General features: G+C 40.0%; 1 protein-coding gene across 2 annotated transcripts in view; it reads right to left on the reverse strand.

Moving 5' to 3' along the window:
* AK4 (adenylate kinase 4) overlaps nucleotides 1-24,243 on the reverse strand; it is an 85,318-nt gene that overhangs the window by 6,831 nt on the left and 54,244 nt on the right. For both annotated transcript variants that reach the window (XM_043461083.1, XM_043461084.1), the window contains 2 exons: nucleotides 4,531-4,703; nucleotides 536-654 (listed from right to left, as the gene is read on the reverse strand). In XM_043461083.1, the coding sequence (XP_043317018.1) occupies nucleotides 536-654; nucleotides 4,531-4,703 (292 nt within the window). The remainder of the gene's footprint in view (nucleotides 1-535; nucleotides 655-4,530; nucleotides 4,704-24,243) is intronic.

The raw sequence follows: 24,243 nt of genomic DNA on the forward strand, positions 1-24,243 counted from the left end.
TGGTGATAACTGGCTTGAGCAACAGAGGAGCTGTCTAATTCAACTGTCAGTCAACTGCCCAGCTTGACATGTCCCCCACCAGGTTTGACAGTCATTTCCATCACCTGCCTGGCCCCTGTAAGTTATCTAAATTTGCAACCTGTAGTTTATGGCTTTAGCTTTTCTTTATTAAACTCCCTCCAGACATATCTAAGCCAAAAAGTCCCTTCTAATCTTCTATCCAAGTCATATATTTACACGTGGGAGTATCAAAATGTAAACCATTATTTCAGTCCCTTAAAAAAATGAAAATGTCTAGATGCAAATTTATAATCACACAGAGATGATCAGGCTGTGGTCCTTATCAGAGTTTAGGCATAAAAATACCAGGCATTCTTTCCCATGTACACACCAGCATTTCATCCGAGAGGTATTTGGCCTTTCAGGTTTATCAAGCTTAAAGAAACACCAGCCCATGGCAACCCACTGTCCCTCCCACGAGGAGCCACACCTTTTCAGTTGGCCAAGGGGCACGGGAACACTGAAGCACACTCACTTGTATAATTCGATGACTGGCTTTGCCACATCCTTGTACTGTCTTAGTCTGGCAGCAACTGCTTCAGGCTTGTCATCCTCCTGCTGGACCAACGGTTCACCAGTGACATCATCAATCCCCTACAAATACCAGAGAAATCCTCAACAATGTCACTCTGGTCCTCTAAATATTCCTAAAACTAGCTTCTTTCTAAAGCTTGAGTTCTTAAAATGGAAAACAAATGTCTCAAAGGACCCAATGGCTTCCTTAGGAAAAACACTAATCAAAGAGAAGGTATGTCAGTCCTGTTTTTGCTACTTTCAAATTCTATCACGTAGTTCTTCTAAGATTAAACTTACTCAGGTTATTTTAGCAAATCAAATAATGACATCTAAAGTTAGAACAAAATAGGCATGAATCATGTACCCAGGATAACCACGAACAAACATTCTGGCAACTGAAAAGCTGTAATTTTAGAAAATCTGATTTTTTTGTGTACTTTAACTTCCCCAGGAGCTATATCTGCATACAAAAAGCAAAATGGACACCTCAGAATTTCACCTGCCAATGGAGAAGGAAATGGCAACCCACTCCAGTATTCTTGCCTGAGAAATCCTATGGACAGAGGAGCTTGGAGGGCTACAGTCCATGGGTTCACAAGAGCAGGACATGACTTAGTGACTAAACTACCACATACTGAGATACTTCCAGGTTCTGCAGAAAGGAGTGACTGTCCACTCGCCGACACTCTGCTTTTCTCTGCTCACTGTTCCCTGCGCTCTGGTTTCAGTAGCTAACGTCGCCACAAGTTTTCCTTCTTCTAGAAATTTACTCTCTCAGGCATGTATGACCTCTACCATTCTCTTCATGTTGTGGTTTTACAAATTTTTATTATCATTGTGTTATGGCCTCTTGAAGGGAAAGAGATAAATATGCATTATCAGTCAGCTAATTTGAATCAGAATTGTGGTTAAAGTCATATTTTAATATAAATAAATCATACTCTAGAGATTTTTAGCATATTAACAATTCAGTGATTTTTAGCCTACTCACAAAGTTGTGTAACCATCCCAACAACCTAATTGCAGAACATTTTCATCACCCCAGAGAAGCCACATACCATTAGCATTCACCTCCTATTTCCCCCACTCTCCTGCCAGCCGTAATCAATCACTAATCTACCTTCTGTCCATAGATTTGTCATTATTGCTGTTTGTAGAGGGGACGTACAGATAGGGAGAAAGCCAGGGCATCTGGGCCTCCCCAGCACCTCTATCCCTCAGGAGTGGTCCTTTATGATGTTACAGCTCCCCAGAGCCACCATTGGCTGTCAGGAGTGTCCTGATGACCAAACAAAGCAGAGCAGGTGTGACTCCTCATTGTCCTGGGGAGAGGTATATATACAGAGGGCAGCCCTGGCAGACAGCTAGACAACTGAGTGGCTTCAGCATGGCAAAAGTGACCGATAAATCTTGGGAGCCAAAAACTACAAGCACCAGGCGGTGGAAGAAAAGGAAGGCCCTCTCTCAGCCTGGATCACGAGGCCAGGTGGTGAAGATATATAAGAAGGTAAAAAGACCACTTCATGTGTGTTCAAGAAAAAAGTACTCCCCAAAAGTTATAACTATGAGAAGACAAAAGAGAACAAGAAGGGCCAAGCTTCAGCCAGTCCCATAGACTGAGCCAAAAGCAGCCAGGCCAGGCCTAACAGCCCCTGTAGAACAACACCACTCTGAGATAAGACCTAGGCAAACAGCGCCTGCAGAGCAAGCTTCAGAGACCTGAGAACAGTCTGCTATATCTAGAGTCCTGGCTGCGGAGAAATGGCCAACTGCATAGACACTGGCTCAGACACTGACGTGAAACATGGGACACAAATGCTGGTTATTAAAATCAGCAGGGTGTGAGAAGCCCCTCAGAAAAAGGCAATAAAACTAGGCACTCTGTGCAGAAATGAATCGTGAAAAAAAAAAGAAAAAAAAAAAAAAGAATTTCACCTGCCAAGTCCATGGCTATTGGACTACCAAGGCAGATAGTCACAGGAAATCAATCTGTCAAAAGGCAGAATAGAGCAGAACTCAGGCATAGAGCAGAAGGCTCAGTCATTCAACTGGATAATCCAAAATTGGCTCTAAGTTCAAAATGCACTAAAATTCCAATACAGCACAAAGCCTTAAGTATACAACTTACACTTAGAACTTACTGGTGAGCCACATAATTATCATGTGTGTAATAAACGGCTGTTACCCTGATGGAACGGGAGACATGAGGGGTGGGAGAAGGAGATCCGTCACTCATTCCTCTCCTTTATTTTACTTATTGCTGCAAAGTTCAGGAATCATTTCCAGGACTTTACAGCACCCAGTACAACACTGCTTCCAGAAAGAGCAGGAGGACGCTGGGACAACAGCGTCTCCCCCAGGGGGCTCGGTCACCGCGGCTGGTTGACTTGGCCCAAACGGGCACTTCCACTGCTGTCTTTGGAAACAGCATTGAACTGCAGGTGCTCCTTTAGGGGTACCCAGGCTTTGGAAAGCAACTCAAATTCTACAAGAATCTCCACATCAGCAAGTCTACGGAGGGCCAAAATATGATGCATTTGTGTTAGATTCCAATGCCAACTCAGAACCCTCTTTTCCTCCTTTTCCATTTTTCCCCCGTACTTGTTTTTTGGGATGGAATGATGGAAGAGCTCTACAAAGGAATTCCAGAATAACATACATTTTTAAAAGAAGACTTCAAAAGGAGAATTCTGCTTAACCTAAATGAAAAGGACTTATAAGAACTTAATGATGACTTAAAGAACTAGATGGCATCCATACATAACCCCTTGAAGTAGTTTTCTGTAGTTGTTACTGACTATATTCAAGTCTATTCTAGTCCATAAACATTAAACCAGTAAGACACAATAGCCACACCTTTCACACTTATATAGGAACAAGTAATACTATCTATTGGCAAATAAGAATGATCAGATTGAACTAATTCATGCCTTTCCCAGGAACAGTAACTCTTTAAATGAGTTTACCAAGTTTCTTTAACCATATACCCTTACATGTACTTAACTTCATGCAGACACATAGTTATTATATTGTGAACTTCTTTTAAAGGGCAATCTTCTATGCCTTTGGCTCTCTCTCGTCTCTGTACATCCTCATGCTCACTACTCAGATGACCCCACTCACTCTAACCCTATGCCTTACTCTGTCCCAACCCCAAACACTGGCAGCCCAGGCTAGATCCTTAATATCTTTATCCCTACTTTTATGAAGCTAGAGAGCACTTATAATCATGTAAACAGATATGTATAAATAAGGGTGGTCATGGTTTTACAAAAATCGAATCACTCTGCCGTTTGCGTTTGTCATTTAACAACACTCAGGGAAAAATATTACTCTAGGCCAAAGAATATAATAAGTAAAGCACTAGTCAGTCAGTTGTGTCCAACACTATGGACTATAGCCCACCAGGCTCCTCTGTCCATGGAATTCTCCAGGCAAGAATACTAGAGTGGGTTGCCATTTCCTTCTCTGGGAAATCTTCCAAATGAATATATTACTAACTCAATTTTCTTTTTACTGACTACGTAATATTCCAAAATGTGATTACTGCCAAATTTATTTAGCCATCCCTAGAAATTAACATTTGTATTGTTTTCAAATTTTATTTTTCCTACTACAAACAGCACTCAAATAAGCCTGTGTACATGACCTTACATGCTAGTGCTTACATTTTCATAGACTGTACTCCCAGAAATGGGTTGAATGAAATATGTATTTAAAATTTTTAATGTACGACCTAATACAGATAACAGTAACGTGTTCCCAGATCCTAACTACAGAAATAAAAGTGTTAATTTACATTCCTTCATTACAAGTGAACGATTAATTTTAAAATATTTGTTGGCTATGTATATTTGCTCTTTTTGGAATAGCCTATTCATATTGTTCCCCCACTTTTCAACTGAAATGTTTTACCTCCTTGTCAATGTGTGAAAGTACATTGTATATTCTTACATGTACATGAGGTGGGTTGAAGTCCAGGTTATATACCCTTCCACTGGGAGGGTGAATCCAACGTCGGCTGAGGCGATCTTTGAGTGTTTCAAATGGAATATTCAAAGTGATCACTAGATCCAGGTCACATATTCTGTCCAAGGCTTCAGCCTGAACTAATGTTCGAGGAAAACCTAAATGCCAAAACAAAATATATCAAATGCAAGACACTTCCCAATTCTAATTAGCTGTTGAATTATTTTCAGAGACAAAATAATCAAATCTGCACAAATGCTACCCAGAAAGGAACTTTAAAAATCAGGAATTAAAAAAAAAAATCAGGAATTTATATTGACTTCCATGAATTGAATATTAGAAGAAAATATGCTACTTTATAACCTAGCTTCAGCATTTGGAATATAAAAGGTTAAGGAGTCACATGATAAAAGCAATAAGTACTAAAAATTAGACTAGTCCCAGCTCTGGTGTAAGCTCTGCTCTTAACTACCTGTGTGACCTTGGGCAAGTTGTAACACCTCCATTTCCTGTTCTGTTAAAGAACCGAAGGGACAAATTTATTCTTGTGTCCTTTTAGTTGTAATAGCTTGTGTGTGTGTGTGTATGCACCAAGTAGCTTCAGTTGTGTCCAACTTTTTGCAACCCTATGGACCGTAGTCCGCCCGACTCCTCTGTCCATGGGATTCTCTAGGCAAGAACACTGGAGTGAGTTGCCACGCCCTCCTCCAGGGGATCATCCTGACCCAGGGATTGAACCCACATCCCTTACATCCTCTGCATTGGCTGGCAGGCCCTTTACCACTAGCGCCACCTGGGAAGCCCTTGTAATAGCTTGTGAGTATATTATTCTTAGGTTACCACTAAATGCACGTGCACACACACACACATTTTTAAAATCCAAATCAAATAAAGTACAACCCTTCACTCAGACCTTCATTTGAGCCTGCACCTTAACAGTAAGATGGGCAAAATTCCAGTCTCAAAAAGAACTGATGCTTTTGAAACCATATGGATACTGCAAAACTTATAAATTCACTCTACTTTGCTAAATGTGGGGAAATAAACTGCAGTTGAAATTTGGACTCACGGGTATTACTTTCTTTTTTGCAGTTAGCTGATCCCAAATTATATATATTTTCCCCATCCACTTTTCCCTTCCTATTTGTCATTAAGTGATGGGACCAGATGCCGTGATCTTAGTGTTTTTAATGTTGAAGTTTAAGTCAGCTTTTTTACTCTCCTCTTTTACCCTCAATGACAGATTTTATTTTCTTGGGCTCCAAAATCACTGCAAATGGTGAGTGCAGCCATGAAATTAAAAGATACTTTTTCCTTGGAATAAAAGGTATGACAAACCTAGACAGTGTATTAAAAACCATAGACATCACTTTGCCAACAAAGGTCCATCTAGTCAAAGCTATGGTTTTTCCAGCAGTAATGTACGGATATGAGAGTTGGACTACTCTCAACGAAGGCTGAGTGCCAAAGAATAGATGCTCTTGAATTGTGATACTAGAGAAGACTCTTGAGAGTCCCTTGGACTGCAAGGAGAATAAACCAGTTAATCCTAAAGGAAATCAACCCTGAATATTCACTGGAAGGACTGATGCTGAAGCTCCAACACTTTGGCCACCTGAAATGAAGAGCTGACTTATTGCAAAAGACCCTGATGCTGGTTCAGACTGAAGGCAAAAGGAGAAGGGGGTGGCAGAGGATGAGATGGTTAGATTAACATCATTGATTTAATGAACATGAATTTGAGCAAACTCCAGGAGCTAGTGAAGGATAGAGAAGCCTGGTGCACTGCTGTCCATGGGGTTGCAAAGGGTTGGACATGACTTAGCCACTAAACAATTCCCCCTCCAGGGATTGACCTGCTTTAAATTTCACCCCAGGTTTGGCTGGGATAGAACTACACAGTAGTATCTTGTTTCTAAACAGTTTGTCAGGTTGATCTGTTGTTAAAAACCTGACTGTATCCAATATCACTTTTAAAAAAAGTCCTTTAAGTCTTAGTTAGGTAAAAGAGCCAGATGGATGAAGAACAGGAAAGAAAGTATAATAGAAGATGCAACATTCAGAAGAGAAACTTTTAAATCCCATCAAAAAGGACACCAGCCCATCTCCACCCTTTCATCATTAGAAGTAACAAGAGAACTTTGTAAAGATGGGTCTTCATGGCCCTAAAACACTTAACAATCAAAGAACTCCTTTTCCTATTATAGGAAGTCAGTTATTCAAACATAAGCGTGCCACATTCTATGTTACAATTCCCAAGTTTTATGAATGCCAAGGTGATATCAGAGTGTTTGTTCAGTTGAATATGATGAAACCCACCCAAAGTTGTATCTATGCCCTCGCTCCAGGTAACAACCTCTGCAGAAAACTCTCTCCAATGCTCCCTTCAAAGCCTTCCTTATTGCCCATCTATAAGGCCAGGCCCTTTTCTCCAAAGCCCATTCCTCCCAGGCTCCTCATCCATCATCTTTTGCATATTCCATTACCAGGAGTCTGAGCTAAGTCATGGATGAGATTCCTGATTCCTTGTCCTTGCATGTTCCCCAGCTGCAATCCACCTCACCTGTGGGCACAGCTTCACCTCTGGGCTGCCCATGACACCATTTTCCTTATCTACACTTCCCTACAGTTGACTTTGGCCACATCAAGTTGCATTCAGTATTGCTGACCTCAGGCCTCACTACCTTTGTGTCAAAGATACCTCTGCCTCGGGGCCTTTGCACTGGCTGTCCTCTGTCTAGAATGTTCTTCCTACAGATCTCTGAACATGACTGTTTATCATTTGAGATATTTGCATAAATAAAACTTCCTCAGGGAGACTTCTTACACTAGTATACTTAAAATAGCCCCACTTCCCTCTCATTATCTATCTATTCTCTTCAATTTTTCTCTTACTTAGTACTATGAATAATTGCCAAGTATTCATGTTTATTTTCTATCCCTTTCTCACTCACTCTCTGAGAAACGGGACTTTTCTGTCTTGATCACTGCTGTACCCTTTTGCTCCTAAGAAATTAACACTGATGAACAACTTAGTACAGGGCCTTGAGTTATTTCCAAAGTTTATGCCCTGATGAACTTGCTTACAGTATTTTGCCAGTTCCATGAAAAATTATCCATTACCTATATCTTACTAAACTGAACATCTGGTCTGCAGTCCAGTGTAAGCCTTGGTCACAGTAAGTACAGAAATGAGAAAAGAATATTTAGGAATTTTATAGGACTTCCACAGAGTAATTTTAAGGCTGTTGAATCTAAAATTTGGGCTTGAATTTGGTGGTTTTTTCCTTTCAATTTTTCTAGTAATTTGTTTCTATTGTATTTGGCAAGAGAAGTGTTCTGCAGTGGATTGGAAAAACAAAACTGGAGTTTCGCTACAGAGAGTTTATTCTAGGCTTTCCCTGGGGCTTCTTTTCTAATTTTTCCAATAAAGGAAATTATCCAATGGCCCAACTTTCTTTTGTTAAATTTGATGTTGTTTATTACAGAACCTCTTAAGAGATTAAGTGGTATCTCTTTGCAAAGGGACACAGGAACAGAGAGACCCAAACCCAGGGCACATTTCAACTCTATTCTTATGACAAGGAAAGCGTAAGCTCAAGCAGAGGTGAGGACAGACTTACCTTGCAGAGCACATCTCAGTTAGCGCATCGGCTATCATGAGCCTAACCCAGTGTAAACACATGCTCCCACCAGGCACAAGAGCCTTTCCAACACTAGAGATAGCATCAACAGAGACTGCTTTCCCATCCTCATTTGCTGTCCTCTTGTCATCTAGTATTCAGGCTGGCTTCAGCAGAGAAATAGGTACTTCTAAGCTTGCAGTCTAGGCTCCTGTGCCAACAGCCACCCAGCTATATCCTCTCCATCCTCCCACACTAACTCTCTGGCTAAGCATCCCCTTCACATAAAGGCACCCACCTGTTGGGAAATTATGACTGGAAGTATGTTCATGGTGCTTCTGCAATGGGAACTGAGATAAAGTGTTTTCAAAATAGAAAAAATATATATTGCCTTTAAATAAACTGCTAACTAGATTTTTTTCGACTCTCATAATTTCTGTTAAATCAGATTATGACTACCTGGTATTTGAGGAAGTAAAAGATCAAATCATATCTGCCTAAGACCAAGTACAATGTGGACACCTTGGCCTTAGCCCTGGAAGGTAGCACTGCCTGGCGCACAGTGGGCAAGCACTTGGGTAGTTGTCTTCTAGTTTTCTATTCAGTGAACATACTTCTTTGATTAGTCTTCCTTATTTGTAAATAATTCCATGAAATTATGACTCTCTTGAGCTCTGTAAACTAAATATGTAGCCCTCTTTCTATTATGGAATGGTTTGATAACTTTAAAATCAATTAATTAAGCAATTTCTCTTTTGATTAAGTTCAAAAACAAACCAACTTTCTGAATTGGGGTTTCATAGCATGTGAGTGTGGACTTCGCTGGTGGCTCAGACAGTAAAGAATTTGTCTGCCAATTCAGGAGACACAGGAGACACATGTTCAGTCCCTGGGTTGGGAAGATCCCCTGGAGTAGGAATGGCAACCCACTCCAGTATTCTTGCTTGGAAAATCCCATGGACAGAGGAGCCTGGGCTGGCTACTAGTCCATGGGGTTGCAAAGTCAGACACAACTGAGCTAGCACACACACACCCATATATTGAAGATGTAAGCAACATTTTAATTGATGAGTATGTAGAGAATTTTAGAGATCACTTAAAGACCTGAATTCTCAGTCACAGTCCCTGGGGCCTCATTTTCCACCATCACTTAGCTACTACCCTGACAAGAAAACATTGCTCTTTATCCTTTGGGTAGAGCTCAAAAAAGCCCTAGGAAAGAAGAGGCAGCTCTAAGAAAGAGCAGCTCCCCCAACAAATAAAAACTCACATCTTGTTGGTTAAACTTTCTTTGTCTACTGAGGGTAGAAGGCAGTCTGCTCAGCTCCCCTAGAACTGTTTCTGAGTTTTTTGAGGGCCTCTGGAGGAATTGGTGGGAAATGGAATCATGTACAAAATAAGTTCGATTCATCAGGAACAGATTTCAAAAACATGTTGGATAGTGCCAACCTACTGGGCTCTCACATTCAGACCCATATTTAAATTATCTTCTGAGATTTTCTAACACTTTGGGGGGTCGCTGGTTGCTCTTTGCACTCTGCCATAATTACAGCTCAGCACACACACTCCACATTCTGGTCCCCACCCAGGCACCAGGAGCTCAACTCAGCCACAGCTGACAGCCCAGGTCACAGGTCCTGTCTGTCACTCTAGTTAGCCAAAAGAACAAATGCTCCATGGAGTAGGGGAACAGTGTTCATCTGTCTATGAGATAATTAAAATAAAATATCTACAGATCCTAACTTTTAAGACTTCAGGACAAGGACTTCCCTGGTGGTCCAGTGGTTAAGGATCTGCCTCCCAATGCAGTGAATACATGGTTGTTGTTGTTGTTTTATAAATTTATAATTTATATATAAACCATGTTTAATGCATAGAAAATCTGTAGCCAGTATATACAGACCCCCAAAATGACTTGAGTATTAGATGATCAAAAAACCCAACAGAAAGCACACAAAATTTCATTAAGGAAAAATGGCATTTAAGAAGTAAAATGTTATACTTTACAAATTTCCATATCCTTTGAAATACTGAAAAAGGTGATTTTTTTTTAATGAATCAATTTTAAATTTCCCTGTGATAAGTGAAAAATTTAAATATATGCACTTAATACTTTGGGGAGCATTGAAAGGAAGCCTTAATATTACATGGTCCTGAGCATCTTTGTGTAACAATGGCTCCATCATTCAAGTTCCTAAGATTTAGTCCAATGGCAACAATGAGAACAGTCAACATGCCTGGTTACAATTCTCTCCACCTTTAAGTCACTTTCAAACTTGAGCCTTCTCAGCCTATTTTTCTGGGCTATGAAGGTCTGATCCCTGATCGGGGAACTAGATCCCACACGCCACAGGGCAACTACCGAGCAGACGCGCTCTGGAGCCCTCACACCACAACTAAAGGGAAGCCTGCATGCCATGCCGCAACAAAAGATCCCACATGCCGCAACTTAGAAGGCCCCATGCAGCCAAATACGTAAATCAATGGATTGGATAAATAAATAAAAGACTCCAGGCCACAAAATAGAAAACAGTATTCTAAAAGGCAGCATGGTAGCTCCAGAATCCCTTGAATTGATTTACATCAGTGTCTCCAAGGTGGGCTGAGCAAATCCTCAAAGTAATTCATTTTTAATTCTCAGAAGAGAATGTCAGAAGAGGTGCAACGTGACCAGAACATTTCAAGCCATTTTTAAAAGGACATCATTATCCATCCATACATATTTTTTAAAAAGAAGATGAAGTCAGAGGGGTAGAATGCAGACTATCTGAAACCTGTCAAGCAAGATGTCCCTGTATCAGAACACGAGATGGTCATGTTGGCTTGGGAGGTGGGGTAAATGTGGGCACTTACTTTAGAATACATTTAGTTATCATTTGATATCCACTCATCCAAATTCTCTTCTAGAAAGCCACTCTTCATATGAGATTCAACTCAGTATTTTGAATTGCTAAGATATTGGGATTTGAAAGGAAACAAAGAACAAATGTAGGGAATGTTAAACCATGATCCCTTGGAAGTTTTGTAAGAGAAAAGCTGAATCTAAATAGGAATAGTTATTCTGAACGTGAAAGTATTTCAATGCATACATAAAGTCTTTAAACACATAATTAAGTGATTTAGACTAGGCAGGCCCAAGGAGAACTTGCCACTCTAGCTATGGATATTCACTATTCTTTAAATATGCTGGCTCATGGTGCCTATTAAAATTACAAGATTCCTGAGGCTGTGTTTATTCCTGAAACGCCCAAGATACAGTCCCACATATGGTATTCCAGGCAGGCAGGGATTACTGACCAAGTGGACTGATGCACACTCAAGTTCTGTCAACAGGTGGCAGCATTAATAATTTTTCCACTTAGAACAGCAACTGTGGTATGCTTTTATTTTTTACTAAAAGTAATCCTCAAAGACATGCTTTTAAATGACTAGCAGTATCAGGCCATTCCAAGTGAATATATTCCACTGTTGAGGAAACCAGAAAGTTCAACAGATCAAATAAAATAAGCATCATATTTAGGCACAGAAAGCTCGCTTTCCTCCCTCTAACTACACATGAGACTGTTCTGCTGCATGGTTTCTGATCAGGAGAACGAAACACCTACCTCATGGGATCCCTGGGTGAGTGCGTCCTTAGTTACTCAGTCACTTAACTCTTTTGTGAGCTCATGGACTGTAGCCCACCAGGCTCCTCTGTCCATGGGATTCTCCAGGCAAGAATACTAGAGTAGATTGCCATTTCCTTCTCCAGGAGATCTTTCCAAACCAGGGATCTAACCCCCATCTCTTGCGTCTGCTGCATTGGCAGGTGGATTCTTCACCACTGCACCATCCAGGAAACCCAATGGGATTTCCTCATCTCAAAACCCAATGGGATTATCTCATCTCAAAACCTGACCTGGAAAAGCTGCTCTGTCCTGTTCAAACAGCCCGCCCATGCTGAAAGCAGTAATATTATGAAGTTAAATGTCTCCCAGAAGCAATCGTGTTTCATCACTGCTTACAGTGCTTCACAGGTTGTTTTTTAGACCTCCCCAAAAGATGTACTAGGTGCAGGGAGATGTCACTAAATTCCGGACTGGTAATATGTTCCCAGCAGTGCTGGCCACTGGGCCTTGACCCCAGCCCCTCTCAACCACGCCAAGAGCCTGGGGGAGGGCAGCTGGAGCAGGAGGGGTCACAGCAACAAGCCGAGGCAGCGGAGGGCTAGAGAAGTAGGACATTTCTGTTTTTCTAATTTGGAGTGCATTCACTCCAGAGGAAGGGCACAGAGCCAGAGTCCACCACTACATTCCCAGGCAGAAAAGAAAGCCCTCCACTTGATGGAAATAAAAGGGCACTTCTGAAGGGCAACTTCCAACATCCGCCTGGGGTCAGCAGCTTGCAAAAAGGTCAAGCAACCTCAGGGTGCCTTCCTACCTCCAGTAAGATCCGGGGCCAACATGGAGGCTTCTGACCACCCATCTCTTCCCAGTTGTGGGAAAATAAGAACCAGGTTACAGACTGTTCATTACGATTAATCACTGAAGGATTAAAGCTGAAAGCAGTCAGTTATTCTTCCACAGTTTCCCCTAACCCAGTGGGGCATTCACACCACCCACTTAGTATTAACTTAAAACTAATCACCATCAAAATCTGTTTTGTGAAGGAGTTTTCTCTCTCGTATCTTATCTGTTTACACAATATTTATTTGTATGCATATCTGAGACCTCCATATTCTATTTCAGCCAATTTGTATTAACAGATGGTGAAAAGATTAAGAAGCAGCTGTGCTCCAGATGTTGGCAAAGGGGGCTTATGCTACCTCCTATCACTGTGTGAGCTCATAGTTCCCTCTGCGCCAGGAGTGCTCGAGGGCATGCTTCCTGCTCATTGAGATCTTCCAGGGACACTTGGACTCCTGTTATACATCCTCCAGTTTTAGAAATTTGTAAGAAGTGAGTACTGCTCTCAAAGAGCTTATAGGTTAGTAGTAAATGATTTAAAAACCTAGATAGGCTATAATCATTACTGAGTGATCTACGGATAAATACAGGATACAGAAAATTTGGTTTTGAATCACAAGTTTGGATCTTGGAAATGGCTCACTGAAATTAAAGAATTCCTAGTAGGCAGGCATTCGTGGGGAAATTCCCAGATGGCATGGACATCTTCTGGCATCAGTGGAAGGATCTGTCCTGTTTAAGGACGTAGCTGACAACAACTAACTTGAAATCCCTGTTCTTAAACAAGCTATTCTAAAAGCATGAAGCCCTCTTTCCAGTAAGGGAAGATGTATATTGCACTGAGGAAGGCGCTGCATCTGCAAAACTTTTGCTTAAAGGCTCTTCTGTTTAAGAATTCTGCTTTCTCATTCTCTCAACATTAGTCTCTAGAAGAAATTAGGGAAAAATTGGTCCCATTGTGTCTCAGTCCAAACAAAAGGAATTTGTAAATTATTTCACCACAGCTCACATTTTTTGCCCCAAGCATCCCCTACACAGGCTTAGCTGTAGGCTGCAGGCCAGACTTTCTATAATTGGACAGATACTTATTAATCTTTTCTATGGGCACACGCAGTGGGTGGCACTGGCAGTAAAACCATGAATGACACAAATATGATCTCTGCTTTCTGAGCCGTACACCTAGGGTGGGGGCATGAGGAAGTACGAAGCACCAAAATACAGATATATATCTCACATCACATGATTACAAGGTAAGAAGGAAGAGTGACGTGGATAGAGAGGGTGGGACTCGAAGAATTCACCGAGGAGGGCATATCTGAGTAGAGATGTGAAGGCAGCGATGCACATGGATGGGGAGGGTGGGGGGCAGGGTAGTGCAGCGGGAGTGCAGAGTGAATACAAAGTCCCTGGAGCATCGCATGCATGGAACCAAAAGGTAGAGAGATTATAGGATAGTTATGGAAAACAAGCAGATTTTTTCTCCTCTGAACAGGTATGAAGGCAAAAGGAAACACAGCAGCAAGAAAAACTTAAACAAAATACAATAAAGACACATATAGCAAAGAATATAGCATCCAATATAATGGAAAAACTAAACAGATGGACCAACAAAAAGATCTAATACCAGAATTGTGTTGTTTAGTTGCTAAGTCGTATCCAACTCTTTGCGAACCCATGGACTGTCGCCCACCAGGCTCCTCTGTCCATGAGGTTTCTCAGGCCAGAATACTGGAGTGGGTTGCCATTGCCTTCTCCAGAGGATCTTCCTGATCCAGGGATCAAACCCATGTCTCCTGTTTGGCAGGTAGATTCTTTACCGCCGAGTCACCAGGGACGCCCATTATACAGGAGAGTTTTCCAGAAAGGAAAGAACTGAACTCGAGATCAAAAGGACACACTATATATAAGAGGAAAAACAAAATCAATATTGAGAGATTCTATTTACTTAAAATATGAAGAAATAATTATTCAGAAAGTCTATACAAGAAAAGGAACCATATTCACAAAAGGGAAAAACGTCAAACTGGCCTTGGGCTTCTACAGAGCAATAATCCAGGCCAGAAGACAATGGGACACAACTGCAAAGGACTCAAGGACCACTTGAGAATAGCACAGTCAGCTGAACCACTGAACAATAAGGAGATGTTTTCAAACATGAAAATTCACGGAATATAGCACCTCAGGGGCTGTTCTGCCAGGAGGGCAGCAGAGAAGGGAAGAGAGGGAGAGAAGAGAGGCATTCAATAAAATCCAGTAAACCACGTGATGAATGGGAAAGCTGTGTTAAAAACAATGCAAATAAACTTATTTACAAAACAGAAATAGAGTCACAGATGTAGAGAACAAACTTATGGTTACCAGGCGGAGGTGTAGCAGGAAAGGAATAAATTGGGAGATTGGGATTGACATATAGACACTACTATATATAAAATGGATAACTAATAACGACCTACTATATAGCACAGGGAACTCTACTCAATACTCTGTAATGACCTATGTAGGAAAAGAATTTTCCAAAGAGTGAACATATGTATATGTATAACTGATTCACTTTGCTGCATAGCAGAAACATCTTAAATCAACTATATACGCCAATAAAAATTTTTAAAAAGTAGTTCAGCTTTATTCATATAAAAATCATATACAAGTCACTTGTTTAAAGTGTATAATTCAATAGTTTCTAGTATATTCAGTGATATAACTAAGATTAATCAAAATAAAATAAACAGAGGAGTGGTATGGGGGAAAAAATGAGTGCACAGAATTCATTAAAATTTCTTAACTGTAAGACTGAAAAATGGGAAGTTAGAGAAGTTTATAATAAATTTTCACATTAAATGCTAACAAAATTGGGAGGAAGGGAAGAGGAGACGGGAGAAAATGAAAGTATATTGTTTAAATTTGAAATGTGAGATTAAAAAAGAAAACAAAATATGTCAATCTCATCTTTTCATAATCTTAAGAGGCTTCCATGGGAATTAATATCCCTGGTGATGAAGAAGGTTCTATCTGAAATTCAGTATTAATTCCTTAGGGTTCACTTTAGCTTTAGCTATAGTTCAATTTGAGTAAAATTAAATGCCTTTTTTTTAAAGTATGTAAAGTATGGTGTTATTCTTACAGAGTTTTACCTGCATTATGTGTGTGGAGAAGTATCTAGAATGGTGGTCTGCAATTGCTAACCCTTGCTATTTCTGGCTAATGGGATTTCAGGCAAAATTTGTTGCTTTTACTTTGCATTTTTTCACATGGCCTGAATGTTTTATAGTGGTCATGAAGAATTTCTACAAGAACAATATGAAGAAGGTAAAATTAAATCATCTGTGGTAATTCCCTGTTGGTCCGGTAGTTGGGACTTGGTGCTTTCACTACCGAGGGCCTGTTTGGGGAACTAAGATCCTGCAAGATGCACGGTGCAGCCCCAAGAAGAAATAATAAAATAACTCTCTGCTTTTTTCAACACCACCTGCTATTTTTAACCCTAATCAACTTGTTCATCTTTCCAAAATCTGAGTTTTCTTGTTAGTAATAGGCAAATCAACAGCTTTTTATACTGTTTTGTTTTAGATTACTAGATATGGTTTAATGGAAGATGAGTGATTTTATTTACTTAGGCTTTCCCCAGGTGTACTTAATGAGGGGTAAATATGCTGATCCTTAATAGAATGACAATATTTTTGTTAATTTTCTCAACACTTTAAGTTCTAACACCTATATCAGTGTTTGCCTATGTATATTTACATTAATAATAATCAATTAAATTATCTTTACACTGAAAATAAGAACAGATATCTACCACCTGACCACCTACTATGTTCCAGAACTCTACCACAAGTTTTACATTTGTAGTCAATCCTTGCAAACCTATGCCATACATACTCCTATTGTACAGATGAGAAAAACGAATCCAGGAAAGGTAACTTTCCTTACTGAAGACTACAAAGTACTTATTCAAACCTGACTCTCAAGTCCATGCTTCTTCCATGTTCAAAGTAAGTGTACGATAATTGTTTTATTATTAATTAGACTATCAAACTATAACTCATATGCTTTGGATGGAGTTTTACAACGAATTGTCTTAGTTCACCAAATTCCCAAGATGCCTAGTTCATAAATGAGTGAAGCAAGCTCCCCTAACATCTAAAATTAGCCTTACTTTATAGACTTTTAAGTAAGTAGCATTAACAAATGAGATAAGTACATCTGAAAGTACATGAGAAGATAGGCACAAATATAGAGAAACCATGCCTTAATGTTTAAAGTATGTCTGAATTTTAAAAAATTTTTAATTGGAGGATAATTACTTTTAAATTGTGATCCTGGAGAAGACTCCTGAGAGTCCCTTGGACAGCAAGAAGATCAGACCAGTCAATCCTAAAGGAAATCAACCCTTAATATTCATTGGAAGGATTGATGCTGAAGCTGAAGCTCCAATACTTTGGCCACCTGATGTGAAGAGTGGACTCACTAGTAAAGACCCTGATGCTGGGAAAGACTGAAGATAAAAGAAGACGGCAGCAGAGGATGAGATGGTTGGATAGCATCACCAACTCAATGGACATGAACTCTGGCAAACTCTGGGAGATGGTGAGGGATAGGGAGGTCTGGCCTGCAGAGGTCCATGGGAGTTGGACCAACAACTGCTTTACAATGTTATGTTGTTTTCTGCTGTACAACAATGCGAATCAGCTATAAATACATATATATATAGAGAGAGAGAGGGGGAGAGAGAGAGAGAGAACCTCCCTTTTGAACCAACCCCCCCCGAAAATTATTTAGCTAATTTTTAAATGTTAGTTGGAAGGAAAGTTAAAAATAAATTATTCACTCTTCCAAACTCAGGTTTAAATTTTTATTTTTAACTTCCTTCCAACTCATTTTTAATATTAACTTCAACACTTATTCAAGTCCTTGTTTTACCTTTCAAGAAGTATTTAACTTTTGCCCCCACCCGCTTTTACAGCCTCATCTGCTTATAATTTTTGGCTCTCAAATTATCCAACTGCTTGTAGCTTTCAGAACACACATGTTGTTTCACACCTCTTATACCTTTTGTGCCTGATCTTCTCTGTCTACATTGTACTTTACCCCCAATTTCAAAATGTTGTGTCCCCTCCTCCTGGAGGCCTCCCTTGCCCTCAAGAGGGCCAGTCACTTTCTCCTCTGTACTAGTTCTCCCCTTCTACCCAGTTCACTGGTATTCTCAAGATCCTACACTATGATTATTTAAGTAGCATTTGCTCCTCCTGGACTATAAGGTCAGGAAGTAATGCTATTCCTTCCTCAGATGGATTGACGGGATACACAAATCATGCATACTCAATTTGTTTCTTGATCTCTGAACCAAGTTTTTCTAGGATATGTTCAAATGTCTGTTTTCCATATGGTCCTTAATGTTTCCATGTTAAAATCTAGTCATTCCCTGAAAACACAAATGGAATAAACAAAGTCAGGATTGCCTACTGTATTAAGATTGTTCTGCATCCTGAGGCAACAGTCAGATCAATTAGAGAAGAAACACACCAGAAACAGACACAGGGACAGAATCTCAGGAGAGAATCCAACGAAATGAAGAAGAGATCCAGAGTTTTACAGTGTTTTTCAGTCAGATACTCTGAGCTCATGCAGACACCAAAGGCTCCAAACAAGGAAGGGTTGTGGAATAAAAATCAAGTTCTTTGATTTATGGTTACCAGCAGGGAAGGGATAGCTAGGGAGTTTACAGACACATACACATTGCTATATTTAAAATATATAACCAACAAGGTCCTACTGTATAGAGAACTCAGCTCAGTATTTTATGTAACAACTTAAATGAGAAAATTTGAAAAAGATACATGTATATGTATAACTGAATCACTTTGCTGTATACCCAAAGCTAACACAACATTGCTAACCAACTATACTCCAATATAAAATAAAAAGTTAAGAAAAAAATAGAACCCAAGTTCTTACACTGTGAATTAAACCAAAGACCCTCACAAAGACTTAACACTTCAGGTTTCTCTGCAGTTTATTACTGAAATGCTAATGTCTAACAACTATATTGATTTCTGTACATATACATGTATCTTTTTCATTTTCCTATTCATTCCTATACACATGAGTATGTCAAGAAGGATGAGCCTGGTGAGATGCCAGAGATTATGACTGTTCAATCCATGCTTGGCAGGCCTGAGAACTACCACCGTGCCCGGCAGAGTTCCTTCAAGTCTGTGACTCTCCACTCTTCAGCAGTCACTCCACTGCTTCACACCTTCTTCAAGGTTAGGAGAGTATACATACTGCCTTAACAGTGATTGAAGATACAAAGAGGTTCTTTGCGACCCCATGGACTATACAGTCCATGGAATTCTCCAGGCCAGAATACTGGAGTGGGTAGCCTTTCCCTTCTCTAGAGGATCTTCCCAACCCAGGGATTGAACCCAGGTCTCTCACATTGCAGGTGATTATTCTTTACCAGCTGAGCCACAAGGGAAGCCCAAGAACACTGGAGTGGGTAGCCTATCCCTTCTGCAGGGGATCCTCCCAACCCAGGAATCGAACCGGGGTATCCTGCATTGTAGGTGGATTCTTTACCAAGTGAGCTATCAGGGAAGCCCAAGGACTAAACATCTGAAGGTAAATGGGTATTACCCTCTTGAACACATGTGCTCATACACATACAAGGAGAAAGACTGATTCTTTTTTCTCCAAAGAGAATGTCTTCAGTGACCTTCCCAAAAACGTACTACGTTTTATTTTTGACATACCTTACATTCCCAAGGGCAACAGAAAAAAAAATTGTCCTTGGCATTTTCTTAAAAGATGTGATTCAGAAGATATGTGATTGTTGGCTTTTTCTCTGTAGGCATATGTTGCCCAGTGGGATGTCACACCCTTCAAAGGTCTGATTCAGAAAGAAAAATACAAAGTTGGGATAAGGTCAGAGCAAACACATACAAACACTGCACACATTCAAGTGGCTCTGAGTTCTGCTAAAAAAAAAGAAAAATCCCAGAATTACCCACAGAGAGCACCCGTTAGTGTTCAGAACAAAATCAAATGGAGTATACAAATGGAACATGACTGAATGATGACTCTCCTTGTAAAGCTATCTTTATCTCCAATAAAAAGGTTTAAATTATATTCCACTTATAACTCCAAAATTTAAGATTGCTTTCCATGAAACCAAACTTTGACAGCAAATACAAAATATTTCGATACCTACACCTAAAGTGACCAGCAGATAATTCTGTTACAACTTGAGATAAATTAGGACTGAGCCTGAGAACTTGCATGTTGCAGTTTAAGTGCACAGGTTTTGGCAGCCATGTTTAGAAATAGGGGAAGAGAAATCTATTACCTAACACACTTCCCGACAGGCCCCATGTCACAGCCAGCTTTTTTTTTTTAATGAAGAATTTGCATTTAAGCTGGTTATTTGTAAGAGTTGGTTACTGTGCTTTAGTTACTATTTCACCTCAATATCACCTAGTAAGCAGTAAACATCTTAAAGAAAAAGGCTCTGTGGGAGAAGGCGAGGGTGGGATGTTTCGAGAGAACAGCATCGAAGCATGTATATTATCTATGGTGAAACAGATCACCAGCCCAGGTGGGATGCATGAGACAAGTGCTCAGGCCTGGTGCACTGGGAAGACTCAGAGGGACTGGGTGGAGAGGGTGGTGGGAGGGGGGGATCGGGATGGGGAATACATGTAAATCCATGGCTGATTCATGTCAATGTATGACAAAACCCACTACAATACTGTAAAGTAATTAGCCTCCAACTAATAAAAATAAATGAAAAAAAGAAAAAGGCAAAAAATGAAACCAGAGTTTCATAGCAAAATTAGAAGACTTATACATGACATTCTACTGGCTGAGTATCTTAGAAAATATGAAAATTGTTTTTATAAAACTGCTCTCACTCATGGAACGTCTAAGGAAATTAAAGAAAGAAAAAGAAAAGAGGGAAAAAGTCACATCTGTATACACATATTAATACAAAAAAGAGTGTTTCTTTTCCAACTAAAAAGCACACTGTGAAGACAGGCAGTACTGGACTGTCTTTAGCAAGTACATGGCTGACCAAGCCGCCGAGCGCTCACCAGGCCCATTCACAGCCGCCCTGGTGTCTCCTTGGCATGGAGCCACGCTACTCGTTTTCCACCCGCCGTGTGCAGGATGCCTCTCCACAGCCATATGGACCAAGATGATGAGTCATCTGTCATCCAGAATTCTTCTCCTGACCTTTCCACATTCAATCACCTTTAGCACACTCAACCAGCACGTCCTCCGCAGAGCACATGCCCTGGAACATAAGGGGTTTCAAGCTGAACATAGAGCTTAGCATTCCTGACGGTCCCCACTTTGCCAAATCCACTTTGCTCCGGATTTCTTCCAGAGCTTTAAAGGAAAATCACAACCAAAACCGTGACCAGATGGGTTTTCAAGGAGAAAGATATAAACTAAATCAGTGAGGAGACTGACGTCCTTTACTAAAAACAGGCCTATGATGTAAAAGAATTTCAGTTATTCATTCACGGAGAAGAAAAGTTATGGCAAAAGCAAAGCAGTGAAAAGATACATAAAACATTTCACAACTGAAACTGCCTTTTTAACTTCGTGTAGCTGAAGATGTTTTAAACTATTTTTGAACTTAATGCTTCACGTAATCACCAAAAAAAAAAAAAAATTCACGACCTACACCTCATGTACAACAAATCACAAAATCTCATATAGTACTTCCTATAATGGCAAGAATTCTTCTATTTCATCCCTTCTGTAATCTCTGTTTTCCATGAGGAATAAAATGCAGAGAGCTAATTAGGTACTTTGCCCAAGGTCACTGACGTTGCCGGTAAATGGCAGAGCTGGGATTGAAAGCACTGGTACTACTGGGATTAGCGGTGATTACACTAACCACCTTCCCAAAGGAGTCTAAGACACATGATCCTTTTTTAACAGTTAAGTTTACTTAAAACTATACAAGTTCATTTTATAAGGTGAGAAAACTTAGAATTAAAGAATTTAAATTAGAGAAATGTAAATTACTGTTAGGTGGTGGCAAAGCTCAAGTTATCAGCCATGGAAAATACCAACATAAGAAAGTAGTAGTGGGGGGTTAATTTTTGTGAGTTAAATATTTAGAGTCTGGAGAAATTAACAGAACTGGAGAAGTACAGGTAAGGTACTAATAGCCAAGAAACTCCAAAAGCTGGGAAGGCAATCATAGAGAACCCCAGGTCTACAGTACCTAACATCAGTCAACACTCTTGTCAATTTTTCCTCATCAAGGCAATTTTTCAGGCATGGTGCCTCCTGGCCATGTCACTGTTAATGCTTAAATTCAGGCCTTCAACATCTCTTGGTCCAGTTGTGCTAACAATCTCTTCCCCAGCTTCAGGTCACCATCTCCTTCCCTACCCCAACATCTAATTGTCCTGCTGCTAACAGAATAGTCTTTCTGAAACACCAACAGATTTGATCATGCTACCCCTTCATAAGTCTTCAATGAGCTTCCCAGGGGGCACTAGTGGTAAAGAACCCATCTGCCAATGCAGGAGATGCAAAAGAGTTCAATCCCTGGATTGGGAAGATCCGCTGGAGGAGGGCATGGCAACCCACTCTGGTATTCATGCCTGGAGAATCCCATGGACAGAGAAGCCTGGTGGGCTACAGTCCATAGGGTTGCAAAGAGTCAGACAGGACTGAAGCAACTGAGAATGCACACACAAGACTTCAGTGGTCCCTATCACCAACAATTTTCAGTTCCGCCACCTCTGTATAGACTCCATCACCCCAGGATTTCCTCTGCCTCTGTCTGCAGGCCCAGGAAAACACTAGGCTGAGTCATTCCTCTCTTACCCGGTTCACATTACCCCTTTGGTGAAAAAATCCCCATTCCAACCCCATTCATCAACCTGCAGGACCTCACTCTATTCATCTCTTTTACCATAAAGTTGCCAATCCCACTTTCTACCGCGAGAAGAGATAATTTTCTCCTTTGGGTCCTCAGTGTACCCACATGGGTATTGATTTCATTACACTGTCATGATTTTTTACACACCTGATTCCCCTACTGTGATATAAGTCCCTCAATAGAGAAAGTGTCTTGTCATTTTATCAACAGCACCTAATAGTTCCTGACTCACAGTAGGAGCTTTATTCATTACTAATAAATAAACATATACTTTCCACAGACCATTATAGCCTCTCTCGGCAGAAGTTTTCAGTTCAGTCTGTTGGTTCCCTGCAGCCCCATGAGAACACAGTTCCCAATATTTTTAATGGAAGGCATTCTAGAAAGATATGATCTACTCTATAGTCAACATTTCAGAACACCTCCACACGAAGAATAGATGTTGAACAGTAGAGTTCACAAAGAATGGTCCATAGAACCAAACACACAGGTTCTCAACAGTGTAGGAGATTCTAGGGTTAAATAAATTCAGAAAATGCCTCATGATACTGCCTTCTATGAAGAGTTAAATCACACTGTCATAGTAAAGTTCCATTAAAGTCCTAAGAAGTTGGTTAACTTTGGATTTACTAACTTTGAATAGGTAAGTGAACCCTACCTTGTCTCCATTTTCTCATCTATTAAATGGAAATAACAATCTCTACCTTCATATGGTCACTGTAGGGACTGGATGAGATAATAAATATCTAAAGCTCAGATCACTACTTGGCACATAGTGAGTGTTCAATAAATTCAAGCAATCTTTAGTATTTAAACTAACATTTTCTAAACTATAGTCTGTTTTCTCATCAAGCCATTACTAACACTACACACTTGATACAGAAGAACTACTCTACAACATATTAGTCATTTTGGAGATTCACAGCTCCAGACTTTAGGAGAAATAGGCAATCTGATAGTTAAAATGTAGGACAATTCACCCTGGCTTCTGTGTGGCTGACAAACATTAAAGTTCACATTGTCACAACTTGCTGAGGCTTTGGTTCACCAAAGTAAGACAGGAAAGAGTACACTGGGTGAACTAAAGGAAAACTACTCTGCAATGGGAAGAAGTTTCTTATATATAAATCTCACTATCCTTTCATTCCTAGAAAGCAGTATATTCATCAAGTCTCTATTTTCACTGCCAAGGAATCTTGCTATTTAAGAGTAAGACAAATAATCCACAGTCCTTTTTTTTTCCAATTAATAAATCAAAAGATTTATACTGGGCTTGAAGAATCATCTACTTTAAGTAGATGATTCTTAATTCCATCTTCCTTAAGTACAAAACTGCAGCAGCTCATGTGTGAGCATCTATATGCATTTTCCTAGGTAACATATCATAGGAACCACTGAGCTGTTTTTTTCAAACCATTTTTATAAAATTGAAGTATAGTTAATTTACCACGCTGTTTCAAGTATAAAGTGAATCAGTTATATATATACATAATTGAATATATATATATTATTTTTCACATTATTTTCCATTATAGGTCTAAGATATTGAATATAGTTCCCAATGCTACACAGTACATCTATGTTGTTTACCTATTTTATATATATTAATATATATGCTCAGTCACATCCAAGTCTTTGTGACCCCATAGATTATAGCTCACCAGGCTCCTCTGTCCATAGAATTTCCAGGCAAGAATATTAGAGTGGGTTGCCATTTCCTTCCTAC

This window comes from Cervus canadensis, chromosome 2, assembly GCF_019320065.1.
Source record: "Cervus canadensis isolate Bull #8, Minnesota chromosome 2, ASM1932006v1, whole genome shotgun sequence".
Lineage (NCBI taxonomy): Eukaryota > Metazoa > Chordata > Mammalia > Artiodactyla > Cervidae > Cervus > Cervus canadensis.